Source organism: Prionailurus bengalensis, chromosome B4, assembly GCF_016509475.1.
Source record: "Prionailurus bengalensis isolate Pbe53 chromosome B4, Fcat_Pben_1.1_paternal_pri, whole genome shotgun sequence".
In the NCBI taxonomy this organism is placed as follows: domain Eukaryota; kingdom Metazoa; phylum Chordata; class Mammalia; order Carnivora; family Felidae; genus Prionailurus; species Prionailurus bengalensis.
Genome location: NC_057358.1, coordinates 137,654,997 through 137,682,750, shown reverse-complemented (window position 1 = coordinate 137,682,750; position 27,754 = coordinate 137,654,997). Strand labels below are relative to the sequence as shown.

Genomic DNA, 27,754 nt, shown 5'->3' with positions numbered 1-27,754 from the left:
GACGGAGGTGACAAAGTGTTGTCTCGAGGGACGGGGGGTGGGGAGGGTGATGGGAGGGCAGAGGGGGCGCAGAATAGGCCCCGAAGGGGTGATGCGAGGGGCTCAAGGACGCCAAAGTGCTGGATGATGTTTGCGGGCGGGGGACGGCCGCGGGGGTTGGGCCTGGAGGAGGTGGGCGCAGGGGCTGAGGGGCCGGCGAGAAGCAGCAGACGAAGCGCGGGAGGTCGAAGCGGGCTCAGGGCGGCCGCTGTGGGTAGAGAGCGGCTAGAGAGTGTCGGAGGTGGGCGGGGCCGGAGCGGCCGCGGTCGGTGGGGGTGGGGAAGGAACCCCGCCCGCCAGGCTCGGGGCCCTGGAAGCCCGGCCTGGGGCGGGGCCTCATCGGTCGGGGGCGGGGCCTCCCGGCCCAGGGAGGGTGGGAGGTGGGGCGAGCAGCGCCGGGGGGCGGGACAGGACGTGCCGGGAGGGGGCGGGGCCTGGAGGGCCGGAGGCGGGGCGGGAAACGGCCGGGGGGCGGGGTCTAGCACCAGGCGGCGTGGGGGCGGGGCCCGGCGGGCCGGGGGCGGGGCGGAGTCGGGGGCGGGGCGGGGCGGGGCGGGGCCGGGCCGGGCGGGGCGGGCGGTGGCCCGGAGGCGCGCGGGCGGCCGCGGCGGCGCGGATCTGCGCTCGTTTCCCCGGACTCGGCAGGCGGGCGGCGGCGACGGCGACGGCGGCGGCGACGCGCACAAAGGCGGATTGTGGCTTCACTGGTGCTCGCGGCGGGCGGCGCCGGGGCGGGGGCGGCGGGGCGCGCCGGGGGCCCCGGCGGGCGCGGCGCGGGCGATGAGCCGGGGCCCGGCATGGCCTCTGCGCGGCCGCCGGGCCGGGCCTGCGCCTCGGCGCCCGCGGCCGCGGGGCTCCGGGCCGGGCCGCCCGCCCTCGCCGCCGCCGCCGCCGCCACCTCCCCCGAGCCTGCGGGCGGCGCCGAGGCCGAGGAGCGCTCGCTGCAGCGCATGCTGCGCGCCATAGCGGAGGAGCGCGGCCGTCTCAGCCTGCGCCGGGAGGTCTGCGGCCTCGGTGAGTGGGGTGGCCCGGGGCCGCCAGCGCCGCGGGTGTGCGCGCCTCGGTCTGTGCGTGCGACCCTGTCTCTGAGCCTGTCTCGGTCTCTCTGTGTCTCCGTCTCTGCGCCTCCGTCCGTCTCTGCGTGCGTCTCGGACTCTGGGTCTTTCGGTCTCCGCGTCTCTCTCCGCCTCTGCGTGCGTCCCTGTCTCTGGGTGTCTCCGTCTCTCTGTTAACGTCTCTGCGTGTGTCTCTCTGCGTGTGTCTGTCTCTGTGTCTCTGGCTCTGCCTGTCGTGGCCTCCTCCATGCGCCCCCCAGGTCTCCACGTATGGGTTTTTCCTGTGTCCCTGTGTGTTGGTCTCTGATTTTGGTCCCAACAGCGGCTCTGCACACTCACGTCTCTGTGTCTCTTCCTCTTTCCCGGGTCACTCGGCGTCTCCCTCTGTCTGTCCCTTCGAGTGTGTCTGTCCATCCTTCTCCTTCCTCTCCGGGGTTGTGACAGGTCCCTTCCTTCTCTAGGAAGCCCTCCCCGGGGCTTCGGTGCCGCTGCAGGGAGTGTGGGCGTGGGATCTGGGGAGACCCTTGGCCCATCACCAGGCGGGGGCGGAACAGGCCCCCAGTGGGCTCTGGGCCGACCTCCCTGCCAGCGTGTCGGGGCCAACGTCCCCCGCTTCCTGAAGCCTTTGTCTTCCTGCACCTCTCCACACTGCCATTTCTTCCTCTCCCATTAGCTCCAACTGGGGACCTGTTGGGCCTTGGCCCCCCCCCTCCCCCCAACCCACCTACTCAGCAGAGGGAGCAGGGACTGCCGCCTCTCTGGGTGTGATCCTGTTTAGCTGAGGCCCTGAGTCCTACCTCTGCTGGTGGGGTGGGGTGGGGGGCACCTGGTATTGTTTGGAAACGCCTGGGGCTGAAGGTGTGGGTGGGGTCTCCCGGTGTGGCTGGGTATGAGGTAATCACTACTGTTGGATCCTGCCCGGACCCGAGCCGAGGAGCCCCCTTCCTTGTAGTGTGTGGTTGTCATTTCTTTTCCATGAAAAGACCCCTCCCTTCTTCGTGCCGGCATGATTTCATACCACATTGTCAGCCAACACCCCCCCTCTCCACCCCAATCTGAGCTGGGAGTTTCAGAGGGGGTGACAGCGTTGTGAAGGAGGGGATGCCAGCCTTGGAGATTCTACCCTTGCCCCCTTCCTTCACCACTGGGGAGTCCCGAAGTGCCAACATATCCCCTCTAAGGTCACACAGCAGCAGGGACATGGCACCCCTAGGGGTCCGGGCCCCTCAGCAGGCCACACCCTGAGTCTAGAGAGGAGAGGAAATGAATCCAAATCCTCGTGTTTTTTTTTGTAGTTACCTTAGCAGAAGACTACGTGTCCCCTCAGGAAGCAGGTCCCAGCCCAGCCTGCCCCAGGAATGACCTTTCCTGGCGCGAGGGTGGGGTGCCTTGGAAGTAGGGATGGGCCAGGAAATGGGTTTTTCAGGTTTCTTTTCTGATAAGGCGTCAAGACTCAGTGTTGAGCAGACATTGAGGGATCCTCATGAGTTCATTCTAGCGTTCACTGAGCACCTACTGTGTGCCAGGCTGCGTGCCAGGCCCACCTGCCACCTGGCCCAGGATGTCTGGGATGGGAGGGGTCTGACGGACCATCTGCTCCAAGCCCCTCCGCCCAGTTTGCTCCCAAGCTCCAGGCAGCCCCTCCCCACCTCTCTGAGCACCTTCTCGCCTCTGCCAGGCCCCGCCCCCAGGAGCCCAGGGGGCCATTCCCTGAGGCCGATCCTAATGAATTCTAGCACCTGACATTTCCGGAGCTGCTCACCCTGTGCCAGGGCCTTTATGCGCTCTGTCAGTTCCATTCTGACTTGGCCTGATAGGAGTGTCATCTCAGTTTCACAGATGAGCAGGAGGTTCTGGGAGGGGGGAGGCTTGCCCAGGGAAAGCCAGTGAGGAGGTGGCAGAGCTGGGGTTGACCTGTGGCCAGTCTGACAGCAGAGCCTGCCGTGTCCCTCCACTGCTCCCCAGATGTCCCTGGCCAGGCCTCGCCGTGCCTGTCGCCCTGCATCTGGGGAGGAGAAATGCCCCGTAGTTCCCGTGTCTCCTCTCCGGGCACGCGGTCCCCACTCCCACACCCTTCCCCCCTCCCCTCCTCCCTCCTGCCTTACCCACCCCCAACCCCCGTCCTGAACTCCTAAACTCCTGAACTCTGTCCCTGTGGCGCTCCGATGCTCTGTGCTTTTATGCCCGCTCTCTTCTCCTCCCGGAAGGCCACCCCTACTCCCCTGCTCCACGCACACCTACAGGGGTCTCTCCAGGCCTCAGCTCCAATGCCACCACCCTAGTGACCCCACCCCCCCTTCCTGTGCCACTGCCTAGGCTCTTTGTGCCCGATGCATGTCTTCTGGATCATCAGGCTGATCGTGGCACTGTAACAGTCTGTGTGACCGTGTCCCCGGTTAGCAAGCGAGCCCCTTGAGGCCACTGCCCAGTCTGTGACTCCTCAGTGCCCAGCACAGGGCACGTGCAGAGCAGGTACCCAGTAAACATTTAGCAGCACCAGGGAGAGGCTTTCTGGACGAGTAAATAAGGGTTTGAGTGTATACAGAGTAGAATCTTAGCCTCTTAGAAGGTACACTTTGTCGCTCTTTGATTTTTCACAAGAGAAATGCTGTGTTCAGAGAGGGCCAAGCTGAATAGTGACCTAATGCCAGAGTAGAGTCAGGACCCAGTGGGTGGCCTGCCCACCCAGAACGCCGCCCCCAGAGAACCTTCGCGTGTCCAGCAGATCGCCCGGCCCTTTCTTCTCCACTCCACAGCTGTGACAACCTGTTACGTTCCTGCATTTAAACCTCCCAGATTGTTGCCGTGGTTGTTCAATTAAAGCTGAGGCCCTTGAGAACCATGCCATGTTCTCTGAGGTTGTTTTGAAGGTGTGAGGGAGCCTCTGGTGGAGACGCTTGACCCTAGACACACTGTTGTCATTTCTGAGTCACAGCGTCTGTCTAAGATGGGAGAAAGCGACTGCTTCTCCCCCCCCCCCCCCCCCCCCCCCGCCCCAGGGGTTGTCACTTGGCTGTGATGATGAAAGGCACCTCGTGGATCCAAACCTGTCTTTTGAGTCTTCTCTTCGGCCGCGTCTGGTCTGCAGCGGAGACGTGCTTTGCGGGTCAGGAAGGGGGATCGGGCCTGGTCCTGCCTGCTCGTGCCTGGTGGGAGGGCACCGCTGAGTAGGGGAGAGAAGCCGGGTGCGCAGGTGACTCAGCCGGAGGAGAGACCCTGCTGGAAGCAGCCAGGGCTGTGGCTCCTCCGAGCAGGATTGTAGGGTTTTATCCACAGGAAGCTGCTTGGGATTCCAGGCAGCTCCAGGGATTCAGATTCTCGGGCTGAATCTGTTGTGTGATGCAGACATCTGGACCAGAAGCGGATCTAGCCTGATGCCTCCTCCCGGGGCTTGGGCTCTCTCCCGGGCCCTGGACGTCAGCTGAAGCGTCCCGTACCGGGAAGCCTCCCTCTCAACAGAGGCAGCACCCCGCTGACGTTCAATGGGGCCGCGTGGACTTGACCTGGCCCCGGGGTCTGGTGTGCACCGTGGACAGGCGCTGGGAGGGGAGGGGCCTACATCGTGCTGAATGTCTTTGGGCTCTGCCTGGGCTGAACACCTTTCAGAGCGGCTCTGCCTGGACCGATGTCCCCTTTTAGGTGGCCTAGGGCATTCTCTCTCTGGCCGGGAGTGCTGGGGGCGGCGGCGAGAGGAGTGTTCCGTGTTCACTGTTTCCTTTTATTCTTGAAATTGTCCTATAAGGTGGGTATTGGTACGCTCTTCTCTTTGTCCTGAGGACCAGATGCAGGTTTCGAGGTGAAGTAACGTGTCCCCGGGTCCGTGGCTCGTAAGTGGCAGGATGTGTCTGAGCCTAAGCTATCAGCGGCGTTGGGACCCACCCATACCTGTCCTCAGGGTGCTGGTGGTCCAGTCATCACAGGTGTGCGCAGGTGGATTGAGGAAGGGCCCAGGTGGAGGCATGAGAGGTTCCCTGAGGGGCCGCAGAGGAGGGAGCCACCACGGCTGCTCAGGGGCATTGTGCAGTGTGGGGCCTTTGAGAGGGGCCACGGCAGGGCAGGACTTGCCTGGGCAGCGGGGGGGGGGGGGGGGGGGGGGGAGGAGGCTGGCCCGGCTGGAAGAAGAGTGGAGGCTGCAGCAGTGGTCTGGGCCCTCGGCCCGGCCTCGGGGGGTTTTGTGGCCATTGACTTGGGCTGCCTGCCCTGTGCCCGTCGCACGGCAGCTGCAGTCATGCCCATGGGGGTAGAGTCTGTTGGCACCCCATTTTGCAGGTGAGAAAAGCAAGCTTCAGGAAGCCAGGCGACTCACCCAAAGTCATGTCGCTGGGAGGTGGCAGAAGTGGGATTTGTGGCGTTCCAGCCGCGGCCCGTCAGATGCCGGTAGCCATCCTGCAGGGGGTTCGTGGAATGAGCCAGAAGGAATGAAGTGGGGAAACTGCCTTCCAGGGAGCCTGCCAGCCTGGCCCTTTCCCATTTTGCTAGGTGTGGCGTAGCTGGGCATCGGGGGGGGGGGGGGGGGGGCGGGGTTTAGCGGGAGGTGTGCCTGGAAGGGAAGACCGGGGGGGGGCTGAGCCTCTGTGAAGTGGCGACCCAGAGTCTGTGGCGTCACGGGAATTGCAGGAGAAGTGACAGCTTCACGGGCAGCGTGAGGAGCAAACGAGACAGGCTACAGAGGATACAGAGCGCCCGGGCCGGTGCCCGTGCGTGGAATCGGGGTTGTGCTTGTGCGGTCCCTGAGGACAGTTCCCCGGGGTTCCCTGGGGCCCCAAGCCCTCCAGCCCAACCGAGGCAGGCTGGGCCGGGTCTGGGCCCGTGCTGTGGGGAGGAAGTGTAACCGTTTGCGTGGTGAGCGGTGCCTCTTTCGGTTCCTGGGCCTATTTTTAAGGCCTGTGGGTTCCGGCCTCTGTCCGTTTCTGGGGCTGGAGGAGGCCGCCCTGTGGTCGGTCTCTCCTGAGGCAGGGACTCTGTGTCCTTTCAGGGAAACCTGAGGACTTTGGACCTCACACTTCAGAGACCAGGCAAGGGGCGCCTGAGGGCTCAGTCGGTGGAGCGTCCGATTTTGGCTCAGGTCACGATCTCGCGGTTCATGAGTTCGAGCCCCGCATCGGGCTCGCTGCTGTCAGCACAGAGCCCACTTTGGATCCTCTGTTTCCCCCCCCCGCCCCTCCCCCCGCTGTGCGCGTGCGCACTCTCTCTCTCTCTCTCTTTCAAAAATAAATACACGTTAAAAATAAATAAATAAGTGAGGAGACCAAGGGTCACATCTGCAGGGCTGTCTCTGCAAGGCAAGAGTGTGAGAGGTTGTGTGGCCTGCCCAGGGTGGGTGCCGTGGCCCCTCGTGGCCGTATTTGCCTCCTTCCCTGAGCCTGGAAGCCTCGGGAATACCCGCTGAGCCGTGAGGCCACTCAGGAGAATCCGTACGCAGGATACTTGTTAAAAAAACAGCCTCAGACGCCCAAAACCAAAATTTTTTTTTTTCCATTGAAAAAGTGTTCCACGCACATTACAGAAACTGGAAAATTTAAGAGGATGGGAAAAAAGATCACAGTTCCCATCATGCAGAGACGACCGTTAACTTTGCAAAGGCTTGCTTTCCAATCCTTCTAAAGCCTTCTTAAGGAATACTCGACATTCCAGACACAAAGTTTCCTGGTCACGCTTTCTTACTCAAAACTCCTGAAGCATCTTCCGTGTTGTTCAAACGAAACACCGTCGCAACGACCACAAGGTCATTGGGTGGCTGTGCCCTTGTTTCCTGGATTGGTCTTACCTCGTGGGAAACTTAGCTTGGATCCAGGTTTTCTGACGGCCTCCTGGTTTGGGCTCAGGCAGCAGAACGTCCTGTGGGTCACAGCCCGGCCTCGGGAAGCCGGATGGACAGGAAGGATCCGGAAGTCCACCGGCCCGACCCTGTGTCTGCACAGACAGCGGGGTGAGGCTCAGAGAGGACCCTGCCACAGGTGGACCACAAGGGGCAGGGTGCCTGATCTGACCCACCTGTAGCCCCCCGCACAGGTGAGGGAGAGAGCTGATTAGCGACAGGGCAGAGGCAGAGGCTCCCTTATTTTCCGTTTGCAGTGACAGGGCCAGGACGTGTGAGGGGGAGAAGCTCAAGTGCACCCCTTTCAGGGCCCCCGTCGGCTACAGACGGGGGCTGGGATGTTGCTTTTGGACCTACAGGTAAGGGGTTGGAGCGGCTGGAGTTGAGCCCGCAGCGGTGGGGGCCAAGGTCGGGGGCCACCCAGCTTGGAAGGAGCCTTTGCCCAGCCCAGGCTGGGCAGCAGGAGCATCAGCTCAGTTAGAGAGGGACTCCTTTTAAAAAGGGAGTCCTGGGGCGCCCGAGTGGCTCAGTCGGTTAAGCGTCTGACCCTTGCTTTCGGCTCAGGTCATGATATCACGGTTCTTGAGTTCGAGCCCCAAGTAGGGCTCTGCATTGCTGGTGTGGAGCCTGCTTGGGATTCTCTCTCTCAGAATAAGTAAAAAAACTTTGACAAAAAAAAAAAATAAGTAGAAGGGAGTCCTGTGTCTGACATGACGTGAGACAAACATCCGGCCAGCTTGAGTTTTTAAAAGAATATAGGGGCGCCTGGGTGGCTCAGTCGGTTGAGCGTCCGACTTCGGCTCAGGTCACGATCTCGCGGTCCGTGAGTTCGAGCCCCGCGTCAGGCTCTGGGCTGACAGCTCAGAGCCTGGAGCCTGCTTCGGATTCTGTGTCTCCCTCTCTCTCTGCTCCTCCCCGTCTCACGCGCTGTCTCTCTCTCTCTCTCTCTCTCTCTCTCTCTCTCTCTCTCTCTCAAGAATGAATAAACATTTAAACAAATTAAAAATATATATATATATATATACATATATATTTCCCTCCCTTGAACGACCAGCAAATACTTGAAAAATGTCTGTTGGCAAAGCAGAGAAGAGGGGGCTTAGTTTTCACGTTTTTGTCTTGTTCGTGGAGTTGTTGTTCCTGTTTATCTTTCAGGTAAAACCCCTTTGCTTTTGGACGTGGTTTGAAAAATCTTGAAAAACGCCTTTTAGACTTGGGTTTCTTAAGACAGTGCGGAGGCAGGATGCTCTCCCTCCCTCGCGGAGGAGGGAAACGCTCCCTCTGCCTGGGTCTGGCCTCACCCTGTCTGCTGGAGATCTGCGCCTCTCTGTGGCCCTTGGGGGGGGGGGGGGTGGCTCTCCGGCCGCTTCCTGACCCCAGCTCTCTGTTCTCCTGGCAGGGTGGGACCGATTTTGTTGTGCCTCCACCTAGGGCAGAGGTCAGCCTCCAGACCCAGAGTGTCGGAGAGTGTCATGGAGGCTGCCTGTGACAGGCGACAGAGCCCGGGGTCGAATCCAGACTGTGGGCAAGGCCCTTCTCCCCTCTGGCTCTCAGTTTCCTCTTGCATCAAATGAGGGAAGGAAGGTTGACTTGGAGCAGCAGCGTTCTCGGCCCGCAGCGCCCGGACGTGTGTTCACCAGGCCACAACGCCACTGCCTGAAACCGAGCAGGGCCACTGACACTGCCTCAGGGAGCTCGGTGCCACTGGGGTGCCGTGGCTCAGGACGGCAGGAATGAGATGGGAAGACGCAGAAATGGGAAGCGTCACGGATCCCAGCCCCCAACAAGGCGGAAACGAGGACCCTGTCCTTCTGCCCCCCGGGGCCCCGGCCTCGCCCTCGGGCTGCAGCCTTCATGACCAGCAGGTCCCCAGCTGCGTTTGCAGGGCCTCCCTGGGTGATGCCAACACGGTGCCACCTGCCCGATTCCAGATTCCTCCCGACCCCAGGAGGAGGGGAGCGGCCCCCACGCGGCGGGGCTCCGTGCAGCTGCAGGGCGCAGGGGTGCGGGCCTGTCTGTGCAGAGGCGCTGCGCCCGGGAGCCCGCCGGGGAGGCCACGAAGCCCGCTTGCTCCCGCAGAGGGTGGGAGCCAGAGCAGCCACGGCCCCGTACAACCCTGTGGCGAGGGGTGTTCGCCCCATTGGCAGGTGAAAACGGCGAGGCCCAGAGAGGCCGGGGTGCTTTGTTCAGGGTCGCGGAGCAGCGAGGGTGGGACTCGAGGCTGTGGCCGTCTCCCCAAGGGGAGGTGTTTGGCACCCACTCACCCCGTGGCCTCGCCCGGTCTGGTGTGTGAGCAGGAGCCGGGCCGCCTGGTTTCCACAGTGAGGGGAAGGGGATCGGGACACGGAGACGGATGTGGGACTGGCCCCTCCTGAGCACGCGGCTGTGTGGCCCAGGGCCGTGACCCAGACCTGTTGGGGGGGGAGGGAGGGAGCAGGCCCCCCCGGGGGGCTGGGGAGGGTGCGTTGGGCGTGTCCGTGCGCTAGGGGACGTTGGCATCGGTGCGCAGAATGGATGCTGTCATGTGGCCTTGAGTCCCTCTCGCCAGGCTGTGTGTCCGCAGGGACACAGTGCTTGGAGCGGGCGGGCTGTGGACAGCCCTAGGCCTCTGGGGCTCTGTGACCTGCCCCCACCCAGGTAGCCTGTGGAGGTGGGGCCCTGGGCCGTGGCCAGGGCCACGAGCGAGTGGTCTCCTGCCCAGGCAGCGGGGTGGGGCGCAGGTGGGCGCGAGGGTGGCCGGTCACAGCTCCGGTCTGGGATGGGGCACCTTGTGCGTGTGTCTGGGAGCCTCGGTGACCCTGCAGAACCGCAGCTTGTCTCATAGGCTCCGTTTTAATGTGTCAGAGCGAAGCAGTGAGTCAGGAGTTCGAACAAGGCCACAGCAATGACGAGCTCACAGGAGATGGGACTTTGAATGTGCGGCTACTCTTGGGCCATAAGTGCTCCGGCAGGATTGAGGTATCTGGGAGCAGTTTGTGGGGAGTGAGGTGTGGCGTTGAGTGACAGTGGCCGCAGGGCATTTGCAGGCGCTGCTGTTCTGGAGAGTCCAGAGGATCGCTTTTGGGAACCTCGGGCCAAGGACCACTCGGGCGCATGCCCTGCCCCGTGAGAGCGACCTGGGGCCTCATGCAGAGCCCGGCCACTATGCCCGGGGCCTCATGCAGAGCCCGCTCTCGGAGCCGGTGCTGATCCGCCCTGGCATGGATTCCAGTTCAAGTCCCAAGGCCCATTATGGCCCTTCTGGGTAACCTGGGTCAGGTGCCTCTGTTTCCCGCACCGCGAAGTGGGTCATTAGGGAGATCCCGGATGTGACCGAGGGTTGTAAACGCGCTTCGAGGATTTCACGGCGCCGTGCATGTGTGAGAAGGGGTCGGGAGTAAAGCGCTTGCTGGTGGAGGCTCTGGGCGAGCGTCACCGCTTCCTTCCGTGGTGTCTGTCCTCTGAGCCAGCTGGAAGCCGGAGGTCGGTCATCATGACGTATTTATTTGTTCAGCCTTTGCAGGTGCCTGCTGGGGGCCCCACCCTGTGCTGGGTACTGGGTCATCCTGACAGCAAGGTGTCTCGTCCTGGAGGGGAGGGACACCCAGGCAGGTGTGTGGAGCCGGCGTGCCGAGGCCGCGGCCTAGAGCTAGGAGCGCGGCTCGGAAGGCAGCCCCGGGCAGGAGTCTGGTCCTGCCGCCTACTTGGAACTTGACGTCAGACGGGTGACTCGAGCGGCGAGCTTCACGGTCCTCATCAGCTGAATGGAAGCAGTGACTTTACCTCTCAGGGTGTCTGAGCTGGAGTGTGCATCGGGGGCGGAAGGGATCAGGTGCTCGGGTGCAGGTGGCCTGGGGCGGTGGGGGGAGGTGACAGCTGCGGTGTCAGCACAGACAGGCTTGAGACCAGCACGGCTGGGGGCAGAGACCCTACGGTGGGGGGACTGGCAGGCTGAGGCCAGGGAGGAAGGGCAGGGACCACACTGCAGACTTTGGGGGGGCTGTCTGGAGGGCCTGGCTCATATGGTGAGGAGGACGGGGAACCGGGCAGGGGTGTGGGGCCTCACCCGATCCGGCCACCTTGCATCGCCGAAACCCCATGCTTCCCGGAGGACTGGCCAGGCCCGTGGGATCCCTCACGTGGGGACCCGTCTGACCAGTGCTTCCCCTTCCAAGGGCCTCGTCACCACAGCCGGGCACCCCCGGCAGCTCCTTTGTTTGTCTTCTGTGCCCCGAGGCAGGGTCTTCAGCCAGCTAGGAGCACCGAGAGGCACGAGTTGGTGAAAGGCCTATTGAGGGGCCACAGAGGCCTATTCATCCCGCCCCGGCTGCAGGGGTGTGGGGGTGGCCAGGGGCCAAGGTCTCCCTGGGACTCTCCCCAAAGAGGCTAGTTGACCTCCCACCTTTGGGAGGGGGCCAGGCGGAGCAGAGGCGTGCTCTCAGGAGGCCCCTCCCCACAGCAGAGAGACTCCGCCCCACTCCCTCCCCACCCAACCCTTCAGGGCTCCCCTGGCCCCTGCCAGCATGGAGGCCCGGAGGCCCCATTCAGTGGGGTCCTCTCCAGCTCTGGCTCCCACTGGGCATCTTTACCCCTGGGCCCCTTCCCCATCCGGCCTCACCGGGCATCGCCCCACAGGGGGGCCTTGAATGTTCTTCCCCTGCCCTCGCCCACTTAACCTGTAGGTTTGAGCCCTCACATGAAATCCCTCCTCGGGGGAGCCTCCCTAGTGCTCCTGACCCTTACCGAGGCAGTATTAACACTCGTGTGTGTGTGTGTGTGTGTGTGTGTGTGTGTGTGCGTGCGCGTGGGTGAGTTGTGGATAAATCCTCCCTCTCCTGATGCTCCGGGGGGCAGGGGCCGCCCCACACCCCGCACTGAGCATCCAGCCCCTACGAGTGGCACCCCATGCCTTTTGGCTCCAGATTAAACAAGGTGTGGATGGGAGTGACCTTGGACAACCGTGTCTTCACTGGTAAATAAAACCTGCTTCACACAGTGTTAACGTCGGCAATACAAGTATTCAGCACAGTGCCCGGCACTCGGTAAACCCTCGGTGTTATTTCAGTTCAGAAGTGTTTATAAATATACGACAGAGTATGTGACAACCAGGAAGAGTCATTCTAGCACTGTGAACACGAACCACCGTGGGTCTTTGGTTTACTTCCTTCAGTCTGTCTTAGGCTTATTCATTTGCTTATTTGTGAGGGGGGGAGGGGAAGAGAGAGAGGGAGAGGGAGAGAGAGAATCCCAAGCAGGCTCTGCGCTCTCAGCTCAGAGCCCGAAGTGGGACTCGATCTCACAAACCATGAGGTCCTGGCCTGAGCCGAAACCCAGAGTCAGACATCTAACCGAATGAGCCACCCAGGCGCCCCTTCTGTGACTTTGAGAACAGAACACGCTCAGGGCACTGAACTCGAAGGGTATGGGGAGAGTCATCGTGAAGAAGGCCCCTTTCTCTGTAGCCCGTCTTGGGACGCCGTGGTGGCACCAGCGAGGGCGTGAATAACGCTTGCTCACCCGCCAGCGTCCCGGGGAGGGCTTCCCGTGTATCCGCTCATTAAAACCCCCAGCAACCCCGAGAGGTGGATTCCATTCTTACTGTGGTTTTACAAGTGGAAAACAGGGGCCTGGGGTCTGCCAGGCACCGGCCAGAACCGCTGGAGCCCGGCGCCCGCCCTCCTGTGCCCTGGAGCGCCAGCGTTCGGTCGCGGCCGGCTGTCCCGTTAGCAGGGGGGACCCCTCGGGCTGCTTTGCTGCTCACTTTATCCTAGAGACCTTTCCTCACTGGCACAGGTAGAGCTCTCTCCCTTCTCGTGGAACAGCCGCATCGCAGCCCGCTCTGTAAACGATCTCTGACCTCTGTCGTGACTCCCCTGTTGAGGGGACCATTCCAGTATTTCGCAAAGGGCTACAATTAGTTACATTATTTGGGGCAAACCCTCGGGAGGAGAATTGCTGGGTGGAAGGTATGAGCATTTGTGGTTTTTGTTCCCCGCCGTGTCCGCGGAGATCGTTACCCGTTCCCCTTCTGCTGCCAGACGCGAAGTCCTGCTCCTCGGCATCGCCTTCACCCGGGGGTGTTGTCGGGTGTTTAGATTTTTGTAGATCGAAGAGGCGAAAAGTAGACGTTTGTGGTGTTCATGTGACATTCCTGTAACTGTGTAAGTGGAGCCTGTTTTCACGTTTGAATCTCCCCTCGCCGTTTGGATCTGCCTTTGCTTTGCATCCTGTTTCATTTCGTGTGCATTAGATGAAACTTGTTATTTATTAGGGAAAATCAACCTCAGTTAAGCGGTCCAGTAATTTTGGGGCGCCTGGTGGCTCAGTCGGTCAAGCGTCTCATTTCAGCTCAGGTCATGATCTCCCAGGTCGTGAGTTCGAGCCCCACATTGGACTCTGTGCTGACAGAGCGGAGCCTGCTTTGGATTCTGTGTCTCCCTCTCTTTCTGCCCGCCCCCCCCCCCCCCCAACGCTCACTCTCTCAAAAATAAATAAACATTAAAAAATAAAAAAAAAAGAGTTCCAGTAATTTTTCTGGTGTGTGTTTTCTTTTGTTTATGATGCATGTGGTGCTTTTTTGTCCCCCCATAGAAATATTTTATTTTTATGTAGTTTGATTAATCTTTTCTTTTCAACGTTTATTTATTTTTGGGACAGAGATAGTTTGATTAATCTTTTCTTTGAAATCTTATGCGGTCTATTTAGAGAGGCTTTTTCATCTCTGAGAATAAAAAAAATTCTCTCACAGTTTATTTATTGATTTTTTTTACGATTTTACTTTTTTTAAAAAAAAAATTTTTTTTTTCAACGTTTATTTATTTTTGGACAGAGAGAGACAGAGCATGAATGGGGGAGGGGCAGAGAGAGAGGGAGACACAGAATCGGAAACAGGCTCCAGGCTCTGAGCCATCAGCCCAGAGCCCGACGCGGGGCTCGAACTCACGGACCGCGAGATCGTGACCTGGCTGAAGTCGGACGCCTAACCGACTGCGCCACCCAGGCGCCCCTACGATTTTACTTTTAACATTAAAAGCTTTGATCTTCTGGAGTTTATTTTGGTTGAGCACAGACCCAGCCTCGTTCTTCTTCCTTAGCCTGCCAGTTGCCCCAAGACCAGTGGCTGAAGGGTCGGTCTCCAGCCTGCTTGAAGCGCCGTGTTTACATAAACTAAATTCCGGTGTGTTTTTTCCGTGCTTGCTTTCTGTGCTCTTCCCTTGATCTGTCTGCTAAGTGCTATCACCGTGTCGCTTTCACTAACCAGTTCGTTCATGTCACTTGCTTATTCAGTTAGCCAGTATTTATTGCTTCCTGTAGGCCGAGCACTCTTCTAGGGACTAAGCATGCAGCCGCGAACAGTATGATCACAGGGGAAAAATATCCATACCTTCACGGAGCTTACGTTCTCATGGGGCATCTCTGTCCTCCTAGGGGCAGGTGTTGGCAAAGCGTGGGCCAGTTCTGGCCTGATGCCTGTTTTTGTGTAAATAAACTTGTGTTCGAACATAGCCATGCCCATTTCTTCACATGTTGCTCTGGGTGATTTTGTAGTTGAGACAGGACCATATGGCCTGCAGAAGCTAAAGTATTTTCTGTCTGGACCTTTTCAGGGAAAGTGTGTTGACTCCTGTCCTAAGGAGAGGCCGAGAGCAAAGTAAATACATAGGTAAAATACGGATGATGTGCTACAGTGCCAGGTTCAGGAAGCTGGAGAGGAGATGTTGGGGTGGGGTTTGCAGGTTGTAGTCGGGTCAAGGGCTTGGAAAGGCTTCCCGGAGAAGGTAGGTGTTTGAGTGAGGTGCTGGAGGGAGGCCAGGAAGTGCTTGATGGAGATTCGGAGGAAGTATCCCCCGCAGGGAGGATTGTAAGCAGGGAAGGGACAAGAACTGATTTCACGGGACCAGTTAGAAAGCCGTACCAGTAACGCAGGCCGGCAGGCGATGGTGGCTTGGGCCCGGGGGGGAACAGTGGTTCCTGAGAGATGGTTGGATCCCAGGTTTGTGAGAAGATGGAATCCATGAAATGATACAAAGTCACAGTGGCAGGGAAAACAAAGCAAGCAATGGTAGAAATGAACAAATGTGTACATTAACAAACCTGCCCAAGCAAATGATGGAAAAGTTTTTGTTGGAGTCAGCTTCTGGTTGAGACGGTAGCCGGAAGGTGATGCAGGGTCGGGACGTTTCTCGGTTTGTTTTCTAGCATCCGGTGAGCCTCGACGTTGTATTTGCCACAAGTCTGTGGGTTAACAGGTCCCCGCTCTCTCCTCTGTTCTTGACCTCGCTGGTCGGTTTCTGTCCTGCAGGTAGACCTGCGCCAGGCGGACGAAGGCACCCCACGGCCCCGGGCAACACCAAAGGGTGATGATGGGTGGTTGGGGCTGTTAGTAGTGCCTGAGGGTTTTTAGCTTTTTCCGGTGTGGTTTTTAACAACGATCGGAACTCTGTCCCCACATGGTTCTTCCCGAAGTGTCCCGGCCGCTCGCGCTTACTCGGACACATTCTCGTGGCATTTTCTGTCGGCTCATGTTAGATTACCAAGTCGCTCCCTCCGTGGTTTGAATATTCCCAGCTAAGATCTCGGCAAACCTGTCAATTATCCAAGTCTTTGAAAAAAAACTCTGAACGGAGCATTTCTTCCCGTTACACCTTCTGCCTGGATTTATCCTTATGCCTTCTAGTGTTTGAATAATTTTTCAGTTGAGTGTTTTGCATTTTCCAAGTCAGGTATAATGTCATCTGTAAGTCATGATAATTTTACTGGACTTTCACGATTTCTATTCTTTTTTTTAATTAATTAATTAATTTATTTATTTAAAAAAAATTTTTTTAACAATTTATTTATGTTTTGAGAGACAGAGAGCGAGCATGAGCAGGGGAGGGGCAGAGAGAGGGAGACACAGAATCGGAAGCAGGCTCCAGGGTCTGAGCTGTCAGCACAGAGCCCTACGCGGGGCTCAAACTCACGAATCGTGAGATCATGACCTGGGCCGAAGTCGGTCGCCTAACCGACTGAGCCATCCAGGCGCCCCACGATTTCTATTCTTAATATCTTCGTTGTCTAATTGCAGTGTCTAGTATCTTATCTAGTACCTAATTATACTGGGTTGTGATAATACTTAACTTGTCTCCAACTTTTTCTACTTGAGCTGTAGACCATGTTTAAGAAGCTACTCATTCATTCCTATTTTATGGAGAATTAAAAAAAATTTTTTTAACGCTTATTATGTATCGAGAGACAGAGACAGACACAGAGCATGAGCAGGAGAGGGGCCAAGAGAGGGGGAGGCACAGAACCCGAAGCAGGCTGCAGGCTCCGAGCTGTCAGCACAGAGCCCGACGCGGGGCTCGAACTCACAGACCGCGAGATCATGACCTGAGCCAAAGTTGGTCGCCCAACCGACGGAGCCACCCAGGCGTCCTGAGAAATTTTTTTTTTAAATCAAGAAGGGGTATTGTATTTTACTGAATGTTTTCTCAGTACCATGGAAATGATCACGTGTTATTATTATTATTTTTTTGATCTGTCAATATATAGCGCATATATGGATGGATTTCCTAATATGGGACCGTTTTTGTATTAGATTAAATCCTGCTTGGAAATAGCATATACTTTTTAACATTGCTTCGAAGATTTTTGTGTTGCTGTCCACAAGCCTGTGCTTTCCTGCATGCGCATGTATCTGCGTGCACTATTTTTGGAATCAACATTATGCTGCCTTGTTAAAAAGCATTTGCGGATTTCTTAGGCTCTAAAAATGTATGCGTCGCACTGGAACTAGCTGTTTCTTGAGGCTCTGGTAGAATTGCCCTCTCAAAAACATCTCTTGGCCTGCTGCTCGAAGTACCTTTTTTAGAAGTGGCTCTCGGACACTTTTCTCTGTTGTAATACACGGTTCTCATTTTTAATGGCTGTGAATGTTTTACTCGGGGTGTTGTTACAACGGCTTGCTTATTAAGCCACGTGGTTTAATGGTCTTAAAGTGGACGGGGGTGATTTCAAGGAATGCCTCCCAAAATCTAATTCACGATTTTTCAAAGGTCTGGTCAATGGACAATAATTTGCCGGAGGCAGGGGAAACAGTTGGACCCCTTGGGAGCTGACGGCTATTAGTTCTTCCCATATGGCCCATCTTCATTATTCATGGATCAGTATTTGGAAATTCACCTGCTTGCTAAAATTTATTGGTGGCCACCCAATCAGTACTTACGGTGCTTTCGTGATTAATTGCAGACATGCGCACAGTGGTGAAAAGTTTGAGTTGCCTGACGGGTGCAGGTTACCCCCACCCCCCCGAGGTCGAACAAGGTGACATTCTGCTTCTGCCTTGTCTCAGCTCATAGGGTACACGAGTGTCCTTTTGCGGGCGATTTAGTGCCTCTATTTTGCATTTTTGTGCTTTGTGTTGGTGATTTTGCTGTTGAAAACAACACCAAGGGGCGCCTGGGTGGCTCAGTCGGTTGAGCATCTGACTTCAGCTCAGGTCGTGATCTCATGGTTCTTGAGCTCGAGCCCTGCTCCCAGTGAGCCCCACTTCTCTCTCTCTCTCTCTCTCTCTCTCTCTCTCTCTGCCCCTCGTTCACGTGCGCCCCCGTCTCAAAAAATAAAAATAACAAAGCAACCCCAAGCATAATGCTTTGGTCTGTCTGGTCCCAGGCATGAGAAGGCTGTGACGGGCCCTTGTGGAGAATGTCTGTGTGTTAAGTGAACTTCACTCAGGCGCAAGTTACTGTGCTGTTGGCCTGCGTTCGGTGTTGACGAATCGACCATGTATTAGATCAGGTGTCCTGAAACAAACACACATAAAACAAGGTTGCGTGTTGATTGGTGGACGACAGTGTGTCCAGAGGCTTGCGGAACCTAACTGGGTGGGTATCCCCTTAGGAGCGCTGGTGTGGCCCCGCCAACCCCGTGCTGGGGTGACAGTGTGACCCCGCTGACCCCACGCTGGGGTGACCCTGCTGACCACGTGCTGGCGTGACATGGCCAACCCCGTGTTTCTGGCTACTTTAAAGAACATAACAGGGCGCCCGGGTGGCTCTGTCAGTTGGGCATCTGACTTCGGTTCAGGTCATGGTCTCACTGTCCGTGAGTTTGAGCCCCGCGTTGGGCTGTGTGCTGACAGCTCAGAGCCTGGAGCCTGCTTCGGGTTCTGTGTCTCCCTCTCTCTCTGCCCCTCCCCCACTCATGCTCTGTCTCTGTCTGTCCCTCAAAAATGAATAAATGTTAAAAAAAAAAATTTAAAAGATGCTGCTTTAGGACCCCGGGCCAGCAGGGGAGGTGGCCCTCGGGCGGGGGGGCTGTCTGCAGTGTTTCCCAGGTGAGTGGCCCAGCATCAGGGGCTGCCTATCTCCCATAAGTCCCTCCACTGGGTTCAAGGGTCCTGAAAACCCACTGGCGAAGGAGACAGGGACACAGGGACGGGGAGAGTGTTGCAGGTGAGGGAGCTCCCTGCTGGAGTGGCAGCTGCCTGACTAGTGACCCAGGGGATCTCTTGCTGGGCAGGCCTCGGGAAAGGCCACGTTGCTGAGAGAGATGTGCAAAGCAGCAGCGCAGAGGGTCCCCACGAACCCATGTGTGGATGGAACTTTACAGCTTGCAAAGGACGCTCTGTTGGCCTCTCACCCCGTCCTCACCGTCGGTTCCGGGAGGGTGGCAGGTGAGACCCATCTTACGGGTGGAGTCACTGAGGTTCAGAGAGGTTGCGTGAATTGGCTGCCTGGCTGGTGCGGAGTAGAGCTGGGACCTGAACTTGGGTGTGCCTGCAAATTCTGACACCGCACGGTGCCTCCAGGAGCCAGAATTCTCGCCCAGTCTGGACTCTCGACCCTAGCTTTGGACTTGGAGCGCGAGGTCTCCGAAGACTGGCGGGGGGAGGGGGGGGTTCCTTCTCCACCCCTGTCCATTCTCTCTCTTTCATCAGCCCTATGACATTCACCAAAAGTTGTACCTTCACGGGGAAAGGGGGTGTCCTCTTCCTGTTGACAATACTAGAAATGAAATAAAAGCAGAAGGGAAAAGATAGTCCCTATCGGGTCCAGCAGCTCCCGTCACTCTCGGTCTTTGCTTCTGGTACTTCCTTGTGGCCCCCCCAGCTCTGGTCAGCGTGTCTGCGGCCGAAGCCCTGGGCTCTTCCCCGAACGTCGGATTACACGCCATCCTGGACCCGCTACAACTTTTTATTGACGTTACTGGGGCCTAATTCACGTAAAACAAACTGCATGTGTGTAAAGCGGAAGCCCTGCTGAGGTTCGTGGCTGCGCGTACCTGGGGAGCCACCACCACGAGAGGCAGAACGTGTGGGGACACTGGCCGTTTGCTGCTTGTCCCTGCAGGCAGAAACCCGCGTAGCCGTCTACGCTTGTCTTCGGCAGGTCTGGAGATGCATCCCTAGCATTGTGTGGATCAGAGTTTGTTTTTACTTTCAGTAATAGGCCACTGACTGGCCGTGTCACGTCGGTCCATTTTCCTGGCCTCCAGTTTGGGGCTGTCACGAATTAAAGCTTCTAGGAATATCTGTGGCCCGGTGTTTACGTAGACACGTCTCATCTCTTGGGTGAGTACCTAGGAAGGGCTCAGTCGGTGGCAAACACGTATGTTTGTAAGACCCCGCCAGTTTTTGTAAGTGGGATTTTTGTAAATACCAACCCCGCCCTCTTAAGAATGACAGCTCGTTCTTTGTCATGGATTTTTCATTACCAGTGGGATTAATGTTTTCCCACATTTTTTTTTAAATTTTTTTTAACGTTTTTATTTATTTTTGGGACAGAGAGAGACAGAGCATGAATGGGGGAGGGGCAGAGAGAGAGGGAGACACAGAATCGGAAAGAGGCTCCAGGCTCTGAGCCATCAGCCCAGAGCCCGACGCGGGGCTCGAACTCACGGACCGCGAGATCGTGACCTGGCTGAAGTCGGATGCTTAACCGACTGCGCCACCCAGGCGCCCCTGTTTTCCCACTTTTTGTTAACTGGTTATGCTACCTCTTTGGGTGTTTCGCCCATGTAGCTGTTAGGGTCTTAGGCATTTCCTTCCGTAACTTCTGTGATGTGAGTTCCTTCTATATTACGGACGTCTGTTGCTCGACTGCGGATTTCTGTCTCCTGGTTTTCGAGTTCCCTTTGCTTTTCGTTTTGCTTCTCTGGGACACGAGGGCAGTTTCAAGCGTTCCGGAGGACAGCTCTTGACCTTTGTGATTTCTCTTCCTGCTCTTTGACTTTGAGCGTCCCGGGGGGGTGGAGATGGTCTGGGGGTCTGTGCCACCGCCGTGTCGCCCGTGGCCCCCTTCTGGCGGCTGTCCGGGTGGTTCTTTGACTTGAACACCTCTCCCGCCTCCCGGTGGGACCCTCTTCACCTTGTGTTAGAGTGAGGTGTGCGGGGCTTTCCCTGACCGTTTGAGTTTCTTCCTGCGGGGCTTGTTGGGTTGGTACTCAGATAACGTTAACGGCGTCCGTGGCGTAGACCGAATTTCGAAGCCCCTTGTTCCGTTCAGAGCTCGGCGCTGGGTCTCCTAACTTGCACGTGCCGGGCGCCTGGTGGCAGGCTGGGCGAGGGTCAGCCCTCTCCTCTTCTCTCCCATCGCACCTGCTCGGTGCACACAGTAGGCCTACCCGCCCCACACACTCGTCCTGCTTCCGCCATGGAGTCGTTGCTTTGGGCCCTGGGGAGCCCAGCAAGTGCGGCTTCTCTGGGGCTTGTTAAGTCCGGGACCTGTGGCTGACAGAAGGTGGCCCAGGCTTCAGCCGGAGGGTCCTGACTGGGCCACTTCCCTGCTGTGGGCACCAGGGCGAGTTGCCCACCTCACTGAGCCTGTGAGGTTGGGATGAGCCATGAATTTTGCCAGCATTTATTGAGCGCCTCCTGTGTCCTCAGCTCTTTTCTGGGCTCCGAGATCTGGCGGTGACCGTGGGGATCCAGACGACGTCCCTGCTCCCGGGATGCGTTCCTACAGTGGAGGACGGACAGCAGCCAGAAGTGCAGACACGGGGGGGGGGGGGCAGGATGGTCGTGATGCAGTTAAATGAGATGCGGTATGACAGGAAGAACCCTGAGGGCACGTTAGTAATGCGGGGTCAGGAGAGGCTCCGTGATGAGGCAGCATTTCAGCCGTAACCGGAATGCAGCGAGGACCTGTCTGGACAGGGGTCCCGGGGCAGACAGGTGGAGGCGTGGGCTGGCACCGGGCAGGGGCGGGACTGTCACCGGGGGGGGTTGTGGGAACTCTAGGTTTTGTTCTGAATTCCGGGGGAAGGTTCTAAGGGGGGCAGGAAGAGATCCTTCAGTAAAGATCCCGTGGCTGTGGTGTGGAGGGTGGGCTGTTGGCAGGGGGTAGTGGGGGTGGGGTGGGGAGTGCAAGTGGCAGCTGCTGTGTCCCAGCAGAGGTGGCGCTCGCTGGGGTTGGGGGTTGGGGGCTGCGGGGAGAGGGGGGACGGCTGGGAGCGTGGCACCCACAGACCGCTGCCGGCCACCTGGCTGCTGGGGGGTTGGTGGGGGGCATTTGCGTGCCGGGCCCAGCACCGTCCCCTCCGAGAGGTTTGGGTGTGGCCGGTGGAGAGTGGGGGACCCCGGAAGGGTGGGCTTTGGGCCGAGCCTTCGTACGAGGCGTGAACTACTAGCCGGCCGTCTGCTTCAGGCTCCGGGGCCTGCGGACTTTACCCCTGGGCCGGGGTGGACGGGGTGCGACCAGAGTGTTTTTAGCGCCGTGAAGCAGGGAAACGGGGGCCCCCTGGCCTGGCCCCCGCCGCGCCCCTCTATCGAGGGCAAACGGGTGCTTGTTTTGCGCCAGCCCCGGAACTTTGCTCCTGAAGCCAGACCCCATCCCCCGCCCGGGAAGCCTTCCGTCCTCTGTGCTCCTCGGGCGCGACAGCTGCTCACCGGGCATCCGGGTCCTTCGTTCCGCCGGGTTGCCCAGCATAGCGCGGGGGCGTTTGTCAAGAGCCTGAGTGCGGGTCCGAGGGGTCTGCGGCTGCATCAGCTTCTAACTGTGAACTTGAGAGGGTCCTTGAACCTCCCGACAGTGGGTTTCTTCTCCTGTGCGGCGGGCGGTGAAGACAGGGCGCCGTGACTGCTGAAGGGCTCCCCCACGTGGGGCTCCTCGCCCACGACCCACAGGTGGCAGGCGCGTCACGAATCACAGCCGGTGGCCTGCTCGTCATCCCTGACACTGACTGGGTGCCCAGCTGGCACCGGGTCACTGCCGGGTGACTTGTGTCAGCACAACGAAAAGGGATCCCCCGCGGAAGGACGCTGACAGCCAGCTTCTGCCTCTCCGTGGCAGGTGGCGGGGTTTTGAGCCGCGACTCCAGCAACTCACGGCCAGAGTTGCTTCTGGGGAGTTTTCCAGGGCTGACGGGGCGCCTCCCCTCGCCTCTGCAGGGCACCCGTAGTGCCTGAGGTCGGCGTGGTGGGAATTTCAAAGCAGTGATGACACCCGGTGGGCTTGGTTCCACCTGGTGCCGGTGAGCCTGGGGCCGACAGGCAGGCTCCCTGACCCGGACCCCCGATCAGAAGGCCCCTTCTGGCTTCCTCCCTCTGGGAGCCAAGCAGGGCATGGGAGTGGGTGGGCCACAGACTGCGGGCGGCGGCCTGGCAGAGGGCAGAGGCTGGTTTGGAGCCCCGGTTCTTTGGTCTCGGTGTGGCTGACATGAACAAAAGCCCGGGGTTTTCTGCGATTCAGTCTTCCAGAGCCTCACGGCTGACCCCACGGGAGACCACAGTCCTGTGTTGGGGGAGGGGGCCGGCACCGGCCGGCTCTCGGGTTCCCCATCTCTAGGGGTGGGGATTAGGTCTTTCTGGCATCCCAAACCCAGGACGAGGTCACAGTGGTGGAGTAGTTTCTGGAAAAGAGAGGAAGAAACCAGCAACAGTTTAATCTTTTGAGTTCGTGAGAAGCAGCCCTGTCGGGTACCTTGACATTTCGTCGGGTCTGCCCAGAAAGGAAGGAAGCCCACCGTCGTAGACCCCGCTCTGTGCCAGGCACGGGCTCTGTATGTGCCGCTTCCCGGGCAGCTCTCGGTCAGTCGACATTCGCTGTGAGGAACCTACGGACCAGAGAGTCCCAAACAGCCTGCCTGCCGTCACCCAGCAAGTGGCAGAGCTGGAGCGGGCACCCAGGTCTTTCCCACCAGAGCGCTTGGGCGACTTCTCGTGCGGGAAGGACGATGACAGATTTACATATCCCGAAGAAAAAGTATTTGTAATGAAAGAAAGAGGCCCCCCCCCCCCCCCGAAGATCAGGCAAGAACAGATCTGGCGTGAAAGGCTCCGCTGTGTGCAGGGGTGAGGGAGGGGGTGGACGCCTTCCCTGCTTTGTGCCTGCGGCCGGGGCTGTTCCTTTAAGTCGGGTTCTCCGTGGGAACTGCCGCAGCCTGGGGTGGGGGTGGGGGATGCTGGCCGAGGGTGGTGCCAGCCTGCCTGAGCTCCCTCCGGAGCCTGAGCCGTCGTCAGCTCCCAGCCCAGACAGCGGTGACGCTGACTCTCCTCAGGGCCTCCCTTCCCTCCGAAGCTGCTGATTCATCCACGCTGAGTCGCCGGGGCTGTGGGGCTGGGAGCCGGGGCTCTCGGGCTCTGCTGGGTGGAGGCATTGGGCCTGCTGGGAGGTGTCCCTGAGCCCCGGTCCCCTGGCCGGGGTGGGGGTGGCGGTGAGGGAGCAGGGGGCTTAGCGCATCGCGGAGAGAGCTCCAGCAGATTTCCAAGCAGACATGCAGGTTGGGGGTTGGGAGTGCGGAGAAGGCGGGGGAGACAGGGCTTGGCCAAGGTCACACGCCGGGGCCGGGTTGGCCCGACCTTTCTCAGTCTTCTCTGGCCTCCCCGCCGCAGGGTGCTTCAAGGATGACCGCATCGTCTTCTGGACGTGGATGTTCTCTACCTACTTCATGGAGAAGTGGGCGCCACGGCAGGACGACATGCTTTTCTACGTGCGCCGGAAGCTGGCATACGCGGGCAGCGAGGGCGGCGTGGACGGAAGGAAGGTGAGCAAGCCCCTCCGGCCCCAGCCCCGCGTCCCTGCGGGGTCCGCTCTTAGCCAGCCGCGTCGGCCTGCCTGCAGTCCTCACGCAGGTGATCAGGGGAAAGTGATGCCCACGGAGCACCTGCTGGGTGCCAGGGGCCGCGTGGAGACGGCCACACTCGCCCGCTGGTCTTCGTGACCCTGGAAGGGCAGAGGTTCCATCACAATTGTACCTTCGAGGAAGCAGGTTCAGAGGCGAGGTGATTTGGCCGGCATCTCCCAACGGAGCAGAGATTTGACCCCGGGGGCCAGGGTCGGCCCTGGCCACGGGCAGGATGCCGCAGCTCAGAGATGATGCTGGCAGGTCTGAGCCCTTAGCGTGCAGCAGACACGTTACCTGTCGTGTCCTCCCCGCCACCGGACAGGTCAGACGGGGAGACCAAGGGCTCCGAGGCGCCGTGACTCACCTAGGGCGTTCCCTCCACTAAACCAAAGTGCGTGGACGAGTTTGTAAGACAGACTTCGCACATGTCTGTGTGTTTTTCAGAAACGTTGCTAGCTCGTAAAATGTTTAAGCGACTTGTATGCCAAACGTGGAAATGCGTCGTTTTCCTTTCTGCCCCAAACTGGGAGGGCTGTGGAGGCGGGTCTGGAGCTCACGGACCCGACTCCAGGTGCAGTGGCCTCTGACCCCTCGTCCGCGGCCTGTGAGCTGTGGCCCGTGTGTCAAGTGCGGGGAGCCCCCTCCCTGCCGTGTGCCTGTTGGGCGAGCGTGGCACTCACAGCATAGGTGTTCTGCGAACGGACGGGCCTGGTGGCTGCCGCAAAGGAGACACCGTGATTGGGTGCTGGCGGTCTGAGAGCCGACGCAGGAGGACCCAGGGTTGGGCGGGGCCCTCGGGCATCCGCGTGGCGCGGCAGCCGGCTGTGTACCCGGAAGTGCGTCACACAGAGCCGGGCGACACGGTAAATCCGGTGACTGGAAGGGGCAGAAGTGGTCGGCAGAGGCCACTTGGGTGAGGTGAGTCCGCAAGGGTGGAAGGAGGTTCCCTAGCAGGAGGGGCGATGGCCCAAGGGGGGGGCCTGCGGCTGCGTGAAAGCCCCGTGCATTCAGGCGGCCGTGGGTGGTGGCGTGCGGCCTGGGCACAGAAAGGTGGGGGGCGAAACGAGGTAGGCGCAGGCCAGACCGTGTGGAGGCTGAAGGTCGTGGCCAGGAGTTGGGGCGGATCCCTGAAGCTCTGATAAAGTGAGGAGGGGGGGTGTGGTCAGAATGCCACTTAGCAGGCTCTCGGGCTGGAGGGGTTGGAGCAGAAACGAGGGAGGGGGTCAGGTGCAGGGGCACGGACATCAGGACATCAGGTCGGGACGCAGGGGCGCAGTCAGTGGGCGGGGTGCAGGGGTGTGGTCAGTGGGCGGGGTGCAGGGAGGCCAAGGAAGTGGGCTCAACTAGCAGGGCTTCAGGTGACTGAATGTGGGCCAGGTCCCTGACTTGGGCCCAGGGTGAGTCCGGTGCCCTCACAGGAGGGGACGCAGGGGGACGGAGTTGAGTGTGGGGCAGGTTGAGTGCTAGGTGCCCGTGGGACATCAGACGACGATGTCTTCTGGTGGTGATCTCCTGTCTGAAAGTCAGCAGAGAGACCAGGGACAGGGTCTCGGGTCAGGACCACTGGCTCTGAGATGACACCTGGGGCGGTAGGCATGTGTGGGAAGCGGAGGGAGACTTTGAGGTGTGCCGGTCAGAGGGCCTGGGGCCGAGCTCTGAGCTAGCCTGAAGCCAGAGGGACCAGCAGGAGGCCCTGAGTGGCTGGCTGGAGAGATGGGGGTCCCAGGAGAAGGGGGCGTGGCCAGCGGGGACACGGGACCTGACGAGCCAAGTCTGGCAGGGTGAGAAGGGGGGCAGGGGGCGCCCTCCGGGAGGGACGAAGAGAAGGCCCCAGTTGGTGGAGTTGGCGAGGGCAGGTATTGGTGGAGAGGTCCATGAGCTGAGCACCTCGGGAGCCTGGCCCAGGGCTCCTCAGTCCCGGGTCACCACGCCCGCCCTGTTGGGGGGGTGCATCTGGGAGATCCGCCATTCCGGCTTTGTCTCCCCGTGACTTGCCATGTGACTCTGGCCGATCAGTTCCTCCCCGGGGCTCAGCCTGTCCGGGGGAAGGGGGCTGGGCAGATGTGCACTAAGGTTAGGGTCCTCTGATCGCACACACCCGGGAGACCAGACGTGTGGGATGGCGTGACCACATGAGTCCCCTGGCAGAGAGGGTGGTGAGCACCGAGGGAGCCTCACTGGCTGTGACCCTCACTGTGGGCATGCTTTCGTCGCTCAGCGCAGCCCAGGGGCACAGGCTCACGTGAGAGGAAACGGGAACCACCGAGCATTCTGCCCAAGGGCACGCCGCCAGGGGACCGCAGTGGAGGCCTCTGCCCTCCAGCAGGCACCAGTCTGGCCTGCTGGCCTCTGCTGGAGTTCACGTTGCAGACATTGGGAGTCTTTTCCCAAAGGCCACCTGCTCAGATCAGAGGCTCTGATAATAAGGACCGCAGCTGGACCTTGAATTTTGGGGCGGGGGGAGGCCCCAGCTCTGGTTAGAGGTGGTTTTCTCAGCCCTACCCAGCCTTGAACTCTCCGGGAGGCAGGCGGGAGAAGAGAGAGGCCAGGTCCCAGGCATGTTCCCAAGGGGGGCAGGTGAAGAGGTGGGAAGGAAAGTTTCTTGGATCCAGGACTGAGGAGTTTGGGGACCAAGTGCAAACTCTCGGGAAGGTTTGGGGAGCATGTGGCAAGTCCAGCTGCCCCCATGCTAGAATGTTCCATTGAACACCGCAGTGAGGAAATGCAGAGGCCCCTCCCCCTCCGCACTGGGAGCACAGAAGTGACTCAGACCTGGCCCTGCCCTCGGGGGGCCTGCAGTCTATTGGGACACACAGACGGCACAACCGGGGACACAGGGTGGTCGGTGCTGTCTGTTGTAGTGGGAAGAACGGGGGGCGGGGGTGGGTTTAGGGGGAGCCCACAAGAGAAGGCGGTGACACCTGGCCTCAGCGTTGTAGGACAGAGTGAGGGGACCACGGTGGCCCAAGGGCATTCCCACTGGAGGGACCAGCACACGTGGAGCTGGAGGGGGCGCCAAGCACCTACCAGAGCGGACTGGGTGGCGTGTGTAGTGTTGGGAGGGCAGGGGGCGGGCGGCGATGTGGGGAGACCCTGCGGGCCTCAAGGGTGCAGGGTGGGCAGGGAGGGACACACGGGGAGAGCCGACCGACAGCAGTTCCCAGGCAGCCCCTCCGCCCCCACCGCCCAAAGGAACAGAAAGGGAGGAAAGCGCTGGGCAGGCGCAGTGTGGGCGCTTCCGCGGCGGCGCCTGCGCGCTGCGGCTTCTCTGCGGCAAGCCCACCCCCTCCCCCTTCCTGCAGCTGAGCTGGTACCCGGTTGCCATAGCGACCCGCGGGGGGGAGGGGGGCTTCCGGCGCTCGGCCGGTGGTGGCGGGTGGCAGGGTGGACAGCCCCCTACAGGCAGGTTGCACGGAAGCCGTGTGGGTGGGACGGGAGGCTGGGCTCCCCACGTCCTGCTGCAGGGCCCGAGGGACCCCCCCCCCCCGCCCCCGGGGCGCACTTCTTGACCGCCCGGGGGTCGCATCGCTGGAGTCCGCGTCCGCGTGAACACCTGCCCACCCGGTAGTGGGCGGGGGTGGGGGGGGAAGAGCCCCGGAGGCCACGGCCAGGCTCATCCGTGCCCATCCTCGCAGCTGGCAGAGACTGAGCCCGAGGTGGACGTGGAGGTGTACCGGCGTGACTCCAAGAAGCTGCCGGGCCTCGGGGACCCTGACATTGACTGGGAGGAGAGCGTCTGCCTGAATCTCATCCTGCAGAAGGTACAGGGGTGTAGTGGGGGGCGGGGCTCCCGGAGGAGGGCTGTCGTAGGCCCCGA

The 27,754-nt window shown here is 59.7% G+C and overlaps 1 protein-coding gene across 2 annotated transcripts in view; it reads left to right on the top strand.

Moving 5' to 3' along the window:
- Positions 1-913: 913 nt before the first annotated feature.
- The window catches only part of KIAA0930 (KIAA0930 ortholog), a 38,771-nt gene continuing 11,930 nt past the window's right edge, over positions 914-27,754 (top strand). For both annotated transcript variants that reach the window (XR_006294545.1, XM_043562879.1), the window contains exons 1-3: positions 914-1,053; positions 23,705-23,856; positions 27,573-27,698. Coding sequence is in view for 1 of the 2 variants with exons in the window: in XM_043562879.1 (XP_043418814.1) it covers positions 990-1,053; positions 23,705-23,856; positions 27,573-27,698 (342 nt within the window). In the remaining variant the exon portion in view is untranslated. The remainder of the gene's footprint in view (positions 1,054-23,704; positions 23,857-27,572; positions 27,699-27,754) is intronic.